The sequence below is a fragment of the Lissotriton helveticus genome, chromosome 1_1, assembly GCF_964261635.1.
Source record: "Lissotriton helveticus chromosome 1_1, aLisHel1.1, whole genome shotgun sequence".
NCBI lineage: Eukaryota > Metazoa > Chordata > Amphibia > Caudata > Salamandridae > Lissotriton > Lissotriton helveticus.
In genome coordinates this window covers 928,569,297-928,585,518 of record NC_136057.1, presented here as the reverse complement: position 1 = coordinate 928,585,518, position 16,222 = coordinate 928,569,297, and the positions used below count along the sequence as shown (strand labels likewise).

Sequence of the window (16,222 nt, the reverse complement as noted above, 5' to 3'; positions counted from 1 at the left end):
CATGGGTTCCACATTTGACCAGAAGAATATAGCAGAGTGAGCAGATGGAAAATACATGTTTCCATACAGACAGCATAAACATTGGCCAACTGGAGACAAGCCTGTTGCCCACAGGGCACTGATGGGTTCTGACACAAACACCATTGACCAATTTTAGTGTTCCCATTAAAGCATATAACCACATAAAACAAGCATTTACAATGCAATGGTCTCGGCATTATTAAAGGTAGAGCTATTGGCATTGCTCAAGACATTTTTTTTTTCTTTTTAAAAAAAAAAATCATAAATAAATGGCAGTGTCATTTACATTGCCAATAGCTTAATCGCATGTGGTGAAACACTAACGTTGCACGGCGCGTGTACAGGGCCACGCATTTGGATATTAGTGCGTGGCCCGTGTCCACTATAGTGGCCCGTTGGTGCAACACGAATGCAGCGCCACGGATGCTTTAAGAGCCACATTGTAGCAGAACGATCGCCATCTGAAGAGGTCCCGGGCAGGCGCGCATTAAACAAACGCACATATATACGCCGGTGGTGGCATGCAGGTGTGTGGCACGTGTGAGGGTGGTTTGAAGAGTCTAATAATATAAAGTGCAACGTTCATGAAAGAGGAGCAGTCATTCGTCTTGATCACAATCGCACTGTGGCAGTGTGCCCGTCGGACTTGTTGGGATAAACAGAGGTGCACGTCTTTGTGGTGCCAAAAAACTCTCCGTGAAGTGAAGTCCGAAGACCATCTATAATACACTCCGAGAATACCGAATATACTCCATTTATCGGCGTATGTAGGCGCTATAAAATCACTAAACGGCTGCACCTAGCGCTTTAGAAATCCTTAAATTAATTAATGCATTTATTTATATGGAATGCCGCCAGCATGAAATTCAAATAATGCGTAGCACAATTATTACAGCAATACTGGGGCCAGAGAAAATGCAGTAATTACCAAAAGACCTAGATAAATACGTTAGAGAAGTGATTCCCACGTTTCTATTTTCAAATCCATCTGCAGTTGTATCTGTGCTTTAAATGCCGCAGTTCGCCTTCTCTGCAACGTCCCCAGATGGAAGAGTGCTCGGTCCCATATGTCTGGCCTCCACTGGCTTCCAGTTCCGCAACGTATCCTCTTTAAAACTTTGGTGCTTGCGTTCAGAGCAATTCATGACCAAGGACCAGTCTATTTAAAGAAAAGATTCACACTGTATGCCCCTACAAGAGCCCTCCGCTCATCTTCTCTATTAAAAATGACCCTCCCGCGATTTAAGCGAACTAGATTGGGGGGTCAGTCCATTTCGGTGGTTGCTGCCCGCGCCTGGAATGCTCTCCCTTTTCATCTTTGCTCCAGTCAAACAGTTGCTCAATTTAAAAAAAAATCTGAAAACCCACCTTTTCAGTAGCAGTTTTTAATCTGATCCCCGCTCATTTGTCTCTGCCCCTCCCTTCGCGCCAGGATACTCCCCAGTAACAGTGCGCGTTACAAAACCATTTATACAAATGTCACACTCCTCAAGTTTCGCTATCGTCCCTGGGGGATGTCCGATAAATCTGGGGTGCACTTACTGATGTTCATAACTCCTCGCGTTAAGACTGCGTTCGCACTCGTCTTCGGTAGATACGTTTTTTGGTAGTTTTATATAGCGCGAGGTATTAGAGCGCTTTACCTGTGTACCAGCTTAGTTCCACCAAGAGTAACACGCACGGAGATGCCCCGGGCTGAGGCTCTTATCTCCGGGAGGACGCGCATCCCGGCCGCAGGTGTGTGCCCCCCGTGAGAACCCTCCGCGGCGTCCAGGCCACCTTTGTACCCGCGATAAGACGCGGGGAGGGGAGCACATGAAAGGTTCCCACAGCACAAAGAGCGGCCTCCTCGCTAAGCCACAAGAGGCCGATGAAAAAACACCCGATTGTCCCCTCTCAAGCCCGTGAGCATGTCACGTTAATGAGATGTGGCCTCCACGGATGGACGGACAATGCGCCCCGTGGTTGAGTGTGAACAGCGGACTCTGCAGATGACGGCTTCGCAGAGCTGGACCGGGTGCGAGAGAGGCTGTGAGCCTGTCAGGGAGCAAAGCATATCTGAGGGGGGTGAGGAGGGTGATCGCCGCAGAGACCATCCTCTAACCGACAGAAGTGGGCAACCTGAGGGTCCACAGTGCGCAGCCCCTGGTCGGCCATAGTGAGCAGTGGGCAATGCAGTGAGCAGCACCGGCTCCAGTGTAGATGCCAGCCTTCAGCCGCAGCTCTACAAAACTTGTGGTGAGCCGCAGTGAGCACTCACTGGCGGCCGCAGTGACCAGACTCTGGCGACAGACAGCAGCGATATTTCCAGGAGTAGCCCCGGCCCGCGAGCCTTGAGCAGTGCCCCCACTACACTCGTGCCTACACCGCATTCCAGCTGACCTCCTGTCCCCTGAATCGTCTGACTTAATTCCCAACAGATAAATATTTTGGCGTCCCTGTTTTTTTCCCTTTTTTAGCAGTTGTTAAAGAGAGGGACGAGGAGAACAGTTTGTGGTAAGTGAAGTCCCAGGCATTGTCTAATTCAACAAACACCAAGCCTCCAATTAAACCATAACTCTGACTCACCCCACCCCAGCGCTTTGTGAGTACACAATGAATGGTGTCACGACAACTCTCAACATCCCAGGTGACGTCACCAGAGGAAGCCACATTCTAGCGTGCCTGTTGCTGGTGACTGCTAGTGACGCAGCAGTGGGCAAAGTGGTGCGTTTGTGTTCCCTGGGTGGCCCCTCGAAGACAACTCTTACGGCTAGTACGCCCTGAGCCCTAGCACTTTATCCCTAGCATCAGTATCACCCCTGGGTAGAGCTAACACTGCTACCACCCCGTGCTGACCCTGACAGTAACAGTACCCCACATCTAACTGTGGGGATAAATAAACCTAACCTCCCTTCCCAAAAGTAAAGCTGTCAGTAGATCAGGTGTCCGAACATGTCTGGAGTGCACAGGACTGAGTCCCACAGCAATGCTCTTCAGCCGCAGCCCTCTGCCCAGTGTGCCCGGGCCTCACTCACATGGCAGACATTGTGTACCGCGCTGTGTGCCCTGCAACACACCTGTGCATAGATGTTCCTGTCATCGCCAGGCCATGTGAACATACATTGGCTGACGCTGCTATCAGTAATTAATGAACTCAACAACAATTCGAGTAAGATGCAAACGTGGTCTCACCCATAGGTGCCTCACAGGCATTGTGTCCTTACGTACTCCAACAACATACTAACCACTTATGTTCTTCCCCTTCACCCTGCTTACAGACCGGCTCCCCAAGATACCTGCATACTTCTTCAACTCTGAAAGTCACCTTGAGGTATAGAATCACATTACACCATGCATTTACAGCAACCGCATTCGGAAGTCATTAGCCGCATGCAATCATTGCCATAACACACATTTCAGAATATAATACTTGGTAACAACCCAATACAAAATAGTAATTAGGCTCCAAAACCCAACTTTGTGCCAAGTTCCTCTCAGGTAAGCATCTCAAATGCTCTTAGAACTTTCTAAGCACGCCTCACCACACTGACAGACGTTCACAATTGGTAAGTGGCAGCATCTAAAAGCTCTTCTGATAGGCGCAGGCTTCCACAAATTGCTCCATGTTTCATTTTGACAAAAACAAACAATACCGCTACTTACGAAAAAAACAAACGTGTTTACATTTCTTCATTTTCTTCTCTACGGCACAACACTTCCTTGTAGTCTGCAGGACGTTGCCCGAATTGTTCCCAAACCAGTGACAGACCTTTTTGGTATGTCGTTGTTTTCAATAGATGGCTTACTGACAACATCAGACGTGTGATTAGGAAGACAAGCCTGGGTGGTTGACGTCACCTTGTAGCTCCTAGAGCACTGCCAAGTCTCATTGAATAGACGTGGCCTCACCGTGAAAACCGGTGAAGATGACAATTTTTTTCAAAAGTTTAGTCCCATGAATAGGGAGGTCACCATATAATTTTAAGGAGGCGGGAGAGAGGGGTGGGGGCCGGGGAGCGGCAGTGCACGACGGAGGAGAGCTGCAACGGAGGAGGGCAGAGGGAAGGGGGCATGTTTTGCTGTTTTGAGTGACAGACAATGTCACAGTCTAAACAACAGCAAAACTTACGCCCCCAAATCCGAAAAAGACGGAGCCTATTCGGAGGGACGGCTCTCTCCTCCAATGGCTGGCCTCCGTTTAGGAAGCCAGCCAATGGGAGAGAGGCAAAAACAGAGGCGGGACAAATAGCCCACACTAAGCAACATTAAATCTCGGCAGACCGGATATTACCTCAACCTAAAAATGGAGCACGAGTGGATATTCTAGTCAGAGAAACAGCCCAGAAAAGCCCCATCACACCTGAGCAATTCCAGTTGTATCCTCCCAAGGCATCTCAGCCATAGGCTGGTACATACCTTTTGCCCAGTCACTAAATCACTATCTGAGGACAAAACCATCTGGCATGGTGACACCAGGGAAGGCAGGTTATGTCATTACAACTTGTAGCACTCTTCTTTAGGCATATTTTGTGTTTTGCATTAAAAAAGGGTCCAGCCTACTCCACGCCCAAACACGGACCTAACTCCTTTGTGTTCCAAAATTACAACTTGTAGAGCACAAGTTTTGTGGCACTTCCATATATTAGACTGATTAAGACCGTAACCAGATATTACTTGCTGTCATAAGACTGTTTCAATAACCACGTTTTTACTAGTCTACAAAAGTTCCCTAGGTCCTGCTCCAGCTGAAAATTGTCTAGAACGGCATTTCAAATTGAGGGGACCACTGCTGAAAAGCTCGAACCTCATGACCTAGGATTGCAAATTTTAGGGAGAACAATCTAGATCTCAAATTGCAGGAAGGCTTGCACCACTTGTTTCTCTCTGCCAGAAAAGTAGAACAGTTTTGTTCAGGCTTTTAAACACCATTCAACATACTTTAAAATGAATTTCCTCCTCTATCAGGAGCCAGTGAAGCTCGCTTTTATTAAGGGTGTGGAGTGTGTATGCTGAGGAGAAGAACAATCAACCGTGTGGCCTCATTCTGAATAATCTGTAGTTTATGCAGGACAGTATAAGGATGGCCCACACAGACAGAATTGACATAATCAGGTCTTGAATTAATTACTGAGGTCACAATTTCCTTGCATCAAATGATAGAAGAGGTGCAATTTTTCTCAGAGTTTTAATTTAAAAGAGCATTTAGAGTAGTGGACCCCATCTGGGAATTTAGCATATGGTAAGTATATAAACCAGACATACTAAGCTATGGAAATAGATAATCATTTTGTGTAATGTTAACACCTATGTACAAATAAATTTATTCGTACGGAGAGGGAATGCACAGCCACCTTGGTAGATTACAAAGAGGGGAAAGTACCTCATCCCCAGTAATAACAGCCTCGATCATATCTAACAAGATTGGGGTTAGAACGCCTGGAAAAAAATTATGAATTTCACTTAATAAGCCTTGAAGGCCCAGTGTGCATCCAATACAAAGTCTATAACTTTAATAGGTTCCGACATTCACCACATTGCAGGGTTGACCATCTCAGCATGTTTCATCTTTGGTACAGTAAACTCTTAGAAATACACTGATCGACTATCAACTGCCTAAGGAATATCATTTTAGGTAATGGTGGAGGGTACAAAAAAAAATGCATTTTAGTAGAGTTCCGAGAGATTTCCAGAATGGGTTACAAATGGTATACATGGCATTTTGAGAAAGGCAGTCCTCTGCCATTAAGACCAATACATTCCCTAGTTGGTCACCCTTTCCAAGTACCTTAGACCAAGAGGTAGCAGCATTAGCCACAAACTGAAAAGCCAGATTCACAGCAATTTCAGACCGAATGAAAGCAACTTGAAATAGCAGCTGTTTCGGACTAGCATCCCAGATTTGTACCTACAGAGCATGGCCTACTGAAGCATATTTCCAGCTCTTACGATTCCACAAATATGGTTATTATAAGTAACGGATATTCCCCAACATACAAATCAGTTCCCCCTTGAAAACTGATGAAGAGCAGGGGTCTAATGTGTGTTCTCTGGCCCAGTAGTTGTTACTGCCACACGAACAACAGGACCAAGAATTTGGTACCTACAGTTTGCCATTACCCCAGAAGTCACCCTAGTGGGAACAGACCCACTACTACATCTTCCTCTTGAACAGAGAAACAAATTTGGTCCTGAACTGGTCTCAACATTAATCAGAGGCTCAGCCTAACACTACTAACCAGATTCCCGCCATCTACTGGAATTAAACAGACTCTCTGCACCCTAAAATCTCCACCATTGATGCTACTTGTGTGGGGCAATTGATATTGGGGTTTGGGAATTTTGGTTTAAAAAGACTTTCAACTTGTGTAATAGAAACTCTGAAACTAGGGTTCCAGCCCGTTTTGTTGACTCCAGAGCTAGACTCTCTGAAACAGAGGGCCCAATATATAGCAAATTACTACTCTGGCCATCTGACTAAGATTTTCTGCAAAACACTATAGTAAACCTGAAGAGGTCATAGGTCCTCTGCCTGCACCCAAACAAAACCATATATGATCATATTGGGCAATAAGCTAGTGATATAGAAATAATAACACAAAGGTTTAAAAGTCTTTGGGTCATATCTCAGCCTCCTATTTTTCACTATGTATCATCACTTTGTAAACTGTTCTTTTTACTTACCACTTACTCAACATCTTGTGATCTTATTGAGAGGCTCAAACTGCATCATGCTAGATTAGTTTCAAGCTATCACATCCTACAGTAATCACGGACTGCTGGACTTTGCTGCCCATGAAGAGTAGCATGCCAAAAGGCACAGAAATGTTTGCGTTCCTGGGGCATCAATGGCAAATGAGAACACCCCCACAGCATACTTCCCCAGGACACAAAAAAAAAAGCTTCAAAATAATAGTTTTCACATTTGGGCACTGCATGAAATTAGTCATCTGGCAGGTTTTTGCAAAAGACAGCAAGACTGTTGTCAAGTTGGTCATCTCTGTGAACATTCACATGTTGTTATTCACCACTTTTGTCTTTTCGGTCAGTGTAAGCTGTTACTCAGAAGGCTAAGGGTGCAAGAAGCCAGAGGGGTCCAGAGATTCAACCATAGGAACCAGAAAACGAATTGACAGTTGTATACGAGAGGCTTCCATTGCTTCTGTCTGAACAGAAGACACCGAGAGCCTATGGCAATAGCTAAGCATCCCTTGTAGTGATGCCAGGCAATCAGTTGGTACTGGTCATTGAAAAGCACAGTCATTTCAGATACAGGGCCTGCAAGACATAGTGATACAATTTTGGTTTTTCTGGGGTTATCATCACATGACGATAGAAAACAGTGAAAGATTTGCTGGAGCGCTCTTGAAATGAATGCAGGGCTGCATCTAGGATTACGCTACACCGTGGGGAAAATAAGAGACAGGGGGAAAAACGCATTTGATGACAGATGCGGAGAAACTAGTAAAGCAGTAGTAGCTCCATCTAGGGGATCTCTTAACACTACGCATCATAGGTAATCTGAGGGTGTACTAGCCTGTAAGAGAAAAGAAGCTTAGTGAACCTTCAGATCACTGGATCTAATGCAAACCATATGAAGTGGATGTCTACAAAATAGAACTGTTAATGTATATTCATCTTTTCAATATTGCTGTACTCCAACCTGCACCAAATATTCACAGCTTGACAACGTGGAATACACCAAATATGCCAATATATGAAATATTGAATGCTGGCGTATTAAGATAACTGAAAGAATAATATTCGGAAATATGCAGCACCATGGTTTTGTAAACACTGACCTTATCACATGGGGGAGGGACCCCATCCACCTTCGGCTGACCCAGGACCATCTCGCCTTCAGGAAACAACTCAAGACCTGGCTGTTCGAGCAGTAGCATACCCCTCCCCCCAAGCGCCTTGAGACCCTCCCGGGTGAGTAGTGCGCTATACAAATGGCATGATTGATTGATTGATTGATTGTGCATTTGAGTATCAGTAAGCTTAACTCTGCACCTGTGATTGTTTGACAACAAAAATCAGTGTGCTTTTTTTACTTATATTTTAGAGGGCTAGCTGAGGTCTTCTAGTGCGAACCTTAACTAGCTAATACAAACTTAAAAATTAAAAAATCTAGAAAATGTATACATTTTTTAAAAATTATTCAATGCATCTTTCTAAATAGCATACAATTTGCCACTACAGTGCATCGATTAACTCCCCCAAGCAGCAGGTAGGTTTAATTAGATAGAATACAAATAATTTACACTAATCTAAAAGCTCAGTGCTAAACCAGAGTAAAAGATAAGAGCCAAACCTAGGAGAACCATTTTTTCCTAACAACATGGCAGGTGTTCAGTTAATGGGAAACACTGAAGAGAAGTTTCATGTGAACTTGTCTGAAGGATAAGAGTTACTTTATGGCACACAGATTAGGCACCGGCTAACCACCTTAAAGGTTACAAAGTATCCATTAATATGACAGATAACTACTTTCTCCATCACAATATAATGCAAGTTATATCAAATGTCTCAAAAACCATGTAGAAAAATGTATCATTTTGGTTTAATGGACTTAAATACGGCACATCAGTACCAGCTTTCCAAATTTTATTTGGAGTGGTCTGGTCAAAGAACAGTTTAGCAAAGTGGGCTTCATATTAATCTGTTGAGATGTGGTGCTCAGTTTGCAGGTTGTTAGACCTAGTTGGTAGGGCACACAGGGTTGAGAGCGACAATCAGTTCTACGCGTTAGAATCATCCGCCAGATTTGAAGTTTGGCAGACAGTGCTCTGCCACAAAGAATGACTTGTTAAAGATGTGCAGAGCATAGCTAGGGGTTTGGAGGACTTGAGAGAGGAACTGCAGAACGGTTGCTTATGGTGCGTAGCAAATGGAGAAAAAAAAATATGTCTGTTTTTTCGGTACCAAGATATTGACGTTTCTTGACTTTGATGGAGGCTCTTTAAAGACGGAGCAAAGAGAACAATATTCTACTCCCAAAGAGCTTTTAATTTTTAGCACTCGGTCCACGCTATATGACCCCATTTTAGAAGGGAAAGATGTTGTAGGCGAGAACAGTAGAGGCCCCAGAGGAAAAAAAGAGCCTTGGGAAAGATCAATGTTTTCTTCCATTTTATGTTCTTATCCACCCTTCCCCTTTCCACTAAGCCTTCATTTTGTGTTCTCATCCACCCCTCCCTTTCCACCACTCCTTTTACTCATTTGAGCAGGTATTTACTACTTGAACACCTTAAATTAGGGAACAGAAGTACAGACAAAGGGAAAAGGTGGAAGTCTGAGTGAGAAGGGGGTATGAGAGAGAAAAAGAGTCAAACACGGTGGAGATAATGGAGAAGGGCACTGAGCATAGGAAGGGGCAGCAACAGCATTACTAGGTAAGCACTGAGTAAGGCAATGGATAGTTGGAAGTAAATGGGAGAGGTATTGTGAATGGTGTCATGAGCAAGACACTAGAGATGAATCCCTGAGACTAGGCAGGAGAACACAACAATAGGACCGCAGCAAAGGAGGATGCGGCATAAGGAAATCTTAAAGAACCAATAAATAAACATGAAAAATGGAAGTTGCAACAGCACCAATACAGAAAAGCACTGGACAGCAGAACTAGCATTACTAGTGGACATGAAGAAATGAGAAGAGCACTAGGGGAGGCATTAATAGTTTACTTGGTAACAGGAGTATTGGAAGAAACAGACCGTATGTGAAGACAACTACCATGGACTGTTTACACAGAAATGCATTTGGGGGTCTAAGCTTTGGCAGACAGTCTCATTCCGTAAATATTAAGAGGTACATTAAGATAATGGGGAGGAAGGGCACCAAATGTAAGATCTATCAAAATGGAAATTTGAAAAACTCAAGCATGCTGTAAGAGTGGCACAGGTTTAAAACTTTCAGAAACAAAATCAGAGGGGTGTAATTCAGTACTGAACACGTGGACGATTTACTGGAGAAATGATTAGTAAATCAACCAAAATGCAACTACATAAACAATGGTGCTATATAATAATTCAAAGTAACTCCTCCTAACATGAAATACAGTGCAGATGAAAACATTCACTACATCAAAAAGCAGGTGTTAAAAATGTGAAAAGTAGACTTACTAGCTCTGTCACCAGCGGCCGCCCACCTCCAATGTACGTAGACATCTTTCGCTGCTTTAAGGTGTGAAGGGTATTCTCCCTGGAATAAATGAAATTAAGATTAAGGACTCTATGCAACTTTTTTGACTGTGGAATTGACCAAATTCAGATGAAAGGTCCAGTAGCTGTAAACTGTACATGTTGGAAGATTAACACCAGGACAACAATAATCATAGGAGAAATCAGTTTCACTTTTTGGACAGATTATGATAGACATTTCTGCTGGTGCAAACAACTGCATGTGTCATTACACAGTCAGAAGAAAGGAACCAAAAGTAAAATTCTATCTTACATTAAAACATTTAGACTGTAAAATGTTGTCACAGAGCAGATTGCTTCACCGACAACCCTATATTCCAGAATTGTTTAAAGAGGGCAGAGGTTCAGGCTCTCAGGTGCAGAGTGAGTGGTCAGAAAGGCGGATCATCAGGCGCGGGGCGGTGACGCCTGGCGACGTTTTTAACCACCGGCGCTCCCGTGGCAGGCCGCAACCAAGCGCCCAAGAGGACTTCGGTAAGGGCCTCATTGAAAGGAAGCAATGGCTCTGACGATGCAGTCGCCGTCTGGAGCACCTCCATAAGGAGGTTGGTTTGAGGGCCACTGTAGGGAGGTCGAGATTGAGAGCCTCCGCAGCCCGATGGAGCACCATGGTGTAGGAAGCACCCTCCTCCATGGTCGGCGGAGGAGAGGCAAACCCCGGGTCAGAAGAGACTTTGAGTTCACCTGTGTCCTCCAGGTCGTCCACCCAATCTTGCTCAGAATCACATTGCCGGGCAAGAAGGGACGAACGGCATCTGGAACGGCGCCGGACGAGGCCTGGCAGGAGCCGCTTCCCAATGCGGATCCCAGGCCGGAACATAATGGTCCGGGAACCGGGGCAGGGGCGGGATAAACGGCACCCATTGCGGCGCCGGGGGTGGAGCGGAGGGCGGCACTGGGGCTGGAGCCGACAGCGCTGCACCCCAGGCCGGAGCCAGCGGCGCAGGATCCTGTGGCACCTGAGACGGTGGCAGAGCTGCCGGGCCAGCAGGATCTGGACACGGGACCCGAAGGCGTGCCGGTGGGAGCCCGAGGCCTATAAAAGCGGTCCATGGCAGCAAGAAACTCTTGCATCTGTTCGGGAGTCGCCCAGAGCGGCGGTGTGATGAATGCCGAACTTCCAGCAATTTCCGACGCCGCTCCTGCAAGGCCTTCGGGTCATGACCCGACAATCCCGGCAGGCCCGGGAGTCGTGATCTGTCTCCAAGCATTAGATGCACACATCGTGGGGGACCGCCACCGACATATTATGGTGGTACGCCCCACAAGACTTAAAGCCGGGCATCCCTACGTGCACCAAGAGAAAAAAGGGGGAGACAAAAGTCTCAAAAGAGTAGTCAAAAAGTGACTAAGGTGGGTGCTCAATCCGGATCTGCGCTTGCTGGCGCGGAAAAATAAAGAACTAACGTCAGCGCGCATGGGTGGCGCCTAATTCTCCATGACGTCATCTGGGCGCATACGACACCAGCGATGGAAGCGGAGCCGCACGACGCCAACTACTGACGTGCAGGGGTACTGCTAGCAAAACTTTCCGGATCCAGTCTGACGCCTGGGGATATTCTATGGTAAGGAATCTATCAAGAACGTGTCGCTTTCAGATAAGTATGGTAAGACATTGGTTTTGTTTAACATTTTTTTACATTTATGCATTTTAACTTCAATATTTTGTTGTCCACAGAACTGTTTTCATAATTTCAGTTTATGTATGGCCTACATCATGATGGAAAAGCACACCACTAGTTCACCAAACATTTTCAACAACTTGTACAGTAAAACAGACCGTGACTCCTAAAGGATCTAAAGAACAAACAGAAAAATGCGTGATCACTAAAAATCGTGAGCGCACACCATACAATTAGAAAAAAAATAGTACTTTTATAAAAGCTAGTTGAATACAGGTGTAATCATCAATACAAATCAAGAAAAAAATTGCCTTGTGACCTCACCCCAACCATTCACTGAACAGGCCATGTAGTATGTGCAAGTCCATAATTATTAACCAAAGACATAAGTAACAAACTAAGCTGGACAGCACCTTTTAGTTATACAGTATATTTTTCTGTTAGTACAAAACACCTCAAGTCAAGTGAACAGGTCCACTGTTCAGAGACAAGACATCAAACCTAGGGTTGGGTACCCCAAAGGTATAGTCCAGCAAAGGGTTGCAAATAGCATTAAACTTCCAAAGGTCTCAGCTCGCATTGGTAATAAGCCTTTCCTTAACTAGTACATTCTACATTTTCACGTGCCACATTGAAACCGGAACTTTGGTTTTCCACAATGCATTTGTTGCAAGTTTACAACTCCCAAACACTGTCTGATTAGGATGTTGTAATAATACTGCATCTAGTTGGCTTCAAAACCAACAATATCACCACAGGATCCAATGGTGTGGGATAGTCTTCCACTTAACATCCACAACAAACAGTTAAGACTATTCCAGGGAAACATATGAAGGAGTTCATCAGGAGTGTAATATCAAATGTACGTTATTTTCTAGTGCACCTCTCACTTCTCAAAGTAAAATGTGTGCTTAAGAATATCTTCAAAAAAGTGTTTCACACTCCTTATTAGACAACTCCATATCTAAACATAGCTGTGCTTGTAAATAAGCTTAAACTAACAGAATTTTATATATAGTTTAGATATAACCGCTTTGCTGCTCACAATTTTAGATTAGAATTCCTCAAGAGCTGCCATGCCCATGTTGCTGCTTCCCTTATTATTGGGAGCATGGTCTAATGCCGTATCTGGGCATAGTGAAGGCACTCGTTTGTTATACCAGAATATGCAATAACCTTTGCAAAAGACTTAATCTAGCCATTGTTGAACAAGTTACATTTGGTAACGCCTATATAGGCGCCACCATAGCGTGGGGACGTCCGTATCTTTCCACGACTTTCCACACCAGAAGCGCAGAGTCATGAAGAACACTGACCACTGGTGCATTAATTAGGGCCCTTAAAAGGGCAAACAACCTTTAACTCTGTAATCAGTCCACAGAGCGGGGAGGCTGGGTGTGGCTGGTAAGGAATCTGCGGCTGGTTAGTCTCTACCATATAAGGCATTACGTAAAATAAGTAACTTATTCATCTGATACAAATTTCTAGCCGCAGATTCCTTACCTTAGATTAGACATTTAAGCAATACTTTCCTGGAAGTGGCACTGCAGTATGGATTAGACACCAAAGTCTTTAGGGACCGAATGCGCAAAATAGGACTGTTCAGGCAGTAGTGCTTCATGAATGTGTGCAATGAACCCCAAGTTGCTGCCTGACTGATAGCCAGGACAGGAACTCAGCGAGGTAACGCATTGGTCGCAGAATTGGCTCTGCCAAAATAAGCTCACAAACCTTCAGAAGGTTGCTTTTTGGCCACTGCAGGCCAGATCTTGATGCAGGGCTCTATCCTTCATGAGACTATCTGTTTCTGCCTTTATAAAGGAAGGTATCCCCTAAAATAAAGGGCATTGCAAAGACATTGCAAAGAGCTGTCCCACACAACCTCTATTGCTTCCTGTAGGGCCTAGATTAGCTCCAAAAGCTGGCCATGGTGTGAATAATGTTTTACAAAAACACCATTATTTCCTTGTATCAATTACATTTGATTTCTTTTTTTTAATCAACTTCTTATAACTTAGTTTTTATTTATCTTTGTATATTATAATTTACTTGATTGAGAAGATAAAAAGGTAATACAAAACATACAGTGTAATACAATGATATGTGCAATATTAGTGTAATACAAAAAACAATACCTATTTATGTAATTTCATATGCAAAGACCTCAATCTTTGAGACACAAGGAACCATTACCATGTGTATGTATTATTTCATAAAAAGAGAACTCATTCATGACAATATACTAACCCTATGGTTCCCAAACTTTTTTGACCCTTGGCTCCCTTGACCTAATTGGCAGTTGGCCGTGGCTCCCCACCATTTTTTTACCGGCGCACACTTTGGGAACCACCGGTATAGGCAATAAGAATACAACAAAGTGTATGGGCCTATGGGAGGCCCCAGCCGATTATAGGGGATGAAAAAAGGGCGAACTCCACTTATACTGTTTTTTTTTAGAAAATCTTGTCAAAACTAGTGTGACAAGGGTGCTACACACTATGGTCGTGCATTGGCTACACACTCAGTGTAGGAAGGTGGCTACCTGACTATGGTTACCCCGGATTTTTGCCTGTGTTTAGCTGGTTTTTTGACTTAGTTGACCTGGTTCCCTGCTAATCAGGGCCCCAGGCCATCTGCTCTCTCTGTAAAATGGATTCCATGTACCCTAGGTACATACCCCAATTGGAAATGGACCCCTTGTCAGCCCCTGTATAATGCACTATAGGTGCCCAGGGCATAGGGGCCACCAAGGCCTACCAGGGGCTGTAGCATATCTTTTGCCACCCCTGGCTGGTTCTTAAATTGACACAACTGGCTGATCACTCAGCTGGGGTAAGGTGGTGTAATCACCCCTTGCTTAGATGTAGTATACCTATATCTAAACCTATATCTGGACACATATTAACCTGTGAGCCACTCCTATGGAAGGCCTCATCAATCCTGGAGGCAGAGTGCGTGGTTTCATGTGAGATGGAGCTCTAGCATGAGCTGAGCCTGTCTGCAGCTGTCGGGAACAACTCCCTAAGCTGTTTCAGGATAATGCCATACCATATACTATTAAGTGCCTTATAATCCTCGCGGTTATTTAGCAACTTTGGTTTGGCTTTATCAAAACATGTCGTGTAAGGTGTCATACGCTTTGGAATACCATCCCCTCGCCAGTTCTGGCGACGGGGATGGCATTCCACCCCTCTAGAGGGGTAAGACATGTTCCTTTACTAAATGCGGTGAATTTCAAAAAGGACCTTAGATCCACAAAATGGATGCCTCTGCCACAGACAAATGTCTGGACCCCTGCAGTTGACCGAAACTCAGCAGATGGGGCCTGGACAAAGGGTTTCCTGTCACAGGAGGGTGTCACCGCCCTCCAGACAGGAGATAGTGTATTGTAGCAGGGAGGTTTGAAAGAAACCAGACAGTGCCTGGGGAGCACAAGGCTTCCCCTTGCATAATCCGGTCAAACCGGTTCTGGGGCAGCCCAGCCCCAGCTCCAGTGAGACCTGGACAAAGGAAAGGGGGTGTAACCACCCCCCTTCCTGGTCCCACCCATAGGGAGGGACCTAGCAGGAGATCCACCCCTCAGATTGGAATAAGAGTGGGAGCAGTGCCCTAGCACAGCAGATCATCCTGAAATCACCTTTAAACTAAGAAGACGACTGGACTTCGACATTCTGATGATAGAAGACTGAAGAGAATCTCCCTTGTGGCCTAGGAGGGGCCACCCTGTGAACACAGGCACCACCCAGCACCTCGACGTCTGCTTTGCCGCCGCCTCCCGCCGGAGCCCGAGTGCAGAGCCTGACAAGACCCAGCTTCCCAGACTTCTCCCAGCCCGATCCACAGTCCCTGCAAAGAAGGGACCCGTGGAGGCACCGAGAGACGTGGGAGCGGACATCTTGAAAGACCCCCGAGACGCTGACCGCGCAGCACCCGAGGCACCCTCGACTCTGTGCTTTGGGGTTTAAGAAGCCCCACAATCGAGCAGCATTTGCACCAAAGATCAGCCCTCCAGCATCTCCACGATCTGCGTGGGGCCCTTTTGCTCTGTGCCACTCGACTCGCCATCCCGGCCGCTTGTCACGTGGTCAGCGGCCATCTTGGCGACGAAACCTACAATTTACACTGTGGGTCTGGTTGCTCCAGACCTGCCCTCGCTCCTGTAGAAAGGAGTACCCGCTCTGACCTTGCTGGTCCGAGTAATAAGCCTTTTTCACTTTCCCCGTGGCTTGCATTAGCCAAGGCTTGTTTGCTTCAATCGAGTTGCCGACAACGCCATCAGCTAGAGCCTTCGAGGGACAGCTCGTGATCGACTCCTGGACGTCCTTGACCTCTTCGTGTCCACGTGGCTGCAGAGAGAAGCAACCCCTCATCACCTGTTTGCACCCGACTTTGCCT

General features: G+C 45.5%; 1 protein-coding gene across 3 annotated transcripts in view; it reads right to left on the bottom strand.

Moving 5' to 3' along the window:
- NUP107 (nucleoporin 107) overlaps positions 1–16,222 on the bottom strand; it is a 547,946-nt gene that overhangs the window by 344,813 nt on the left and 186,911 nt on the right. For all 3 annotated transcript variants that reach the window (XM_078676641.1, XM_078676632.1, XM_078676648.1), the window contains exon 11: positions 10,128–10,206. In XM_078676641.1, the coding sequence (XP_078532767.1) occupies positions 10,128–10,206 (79 nt within the window). The remainder of the gene's footprint in view (positions 1–10,127; positions 10,207–16,222) is intronic.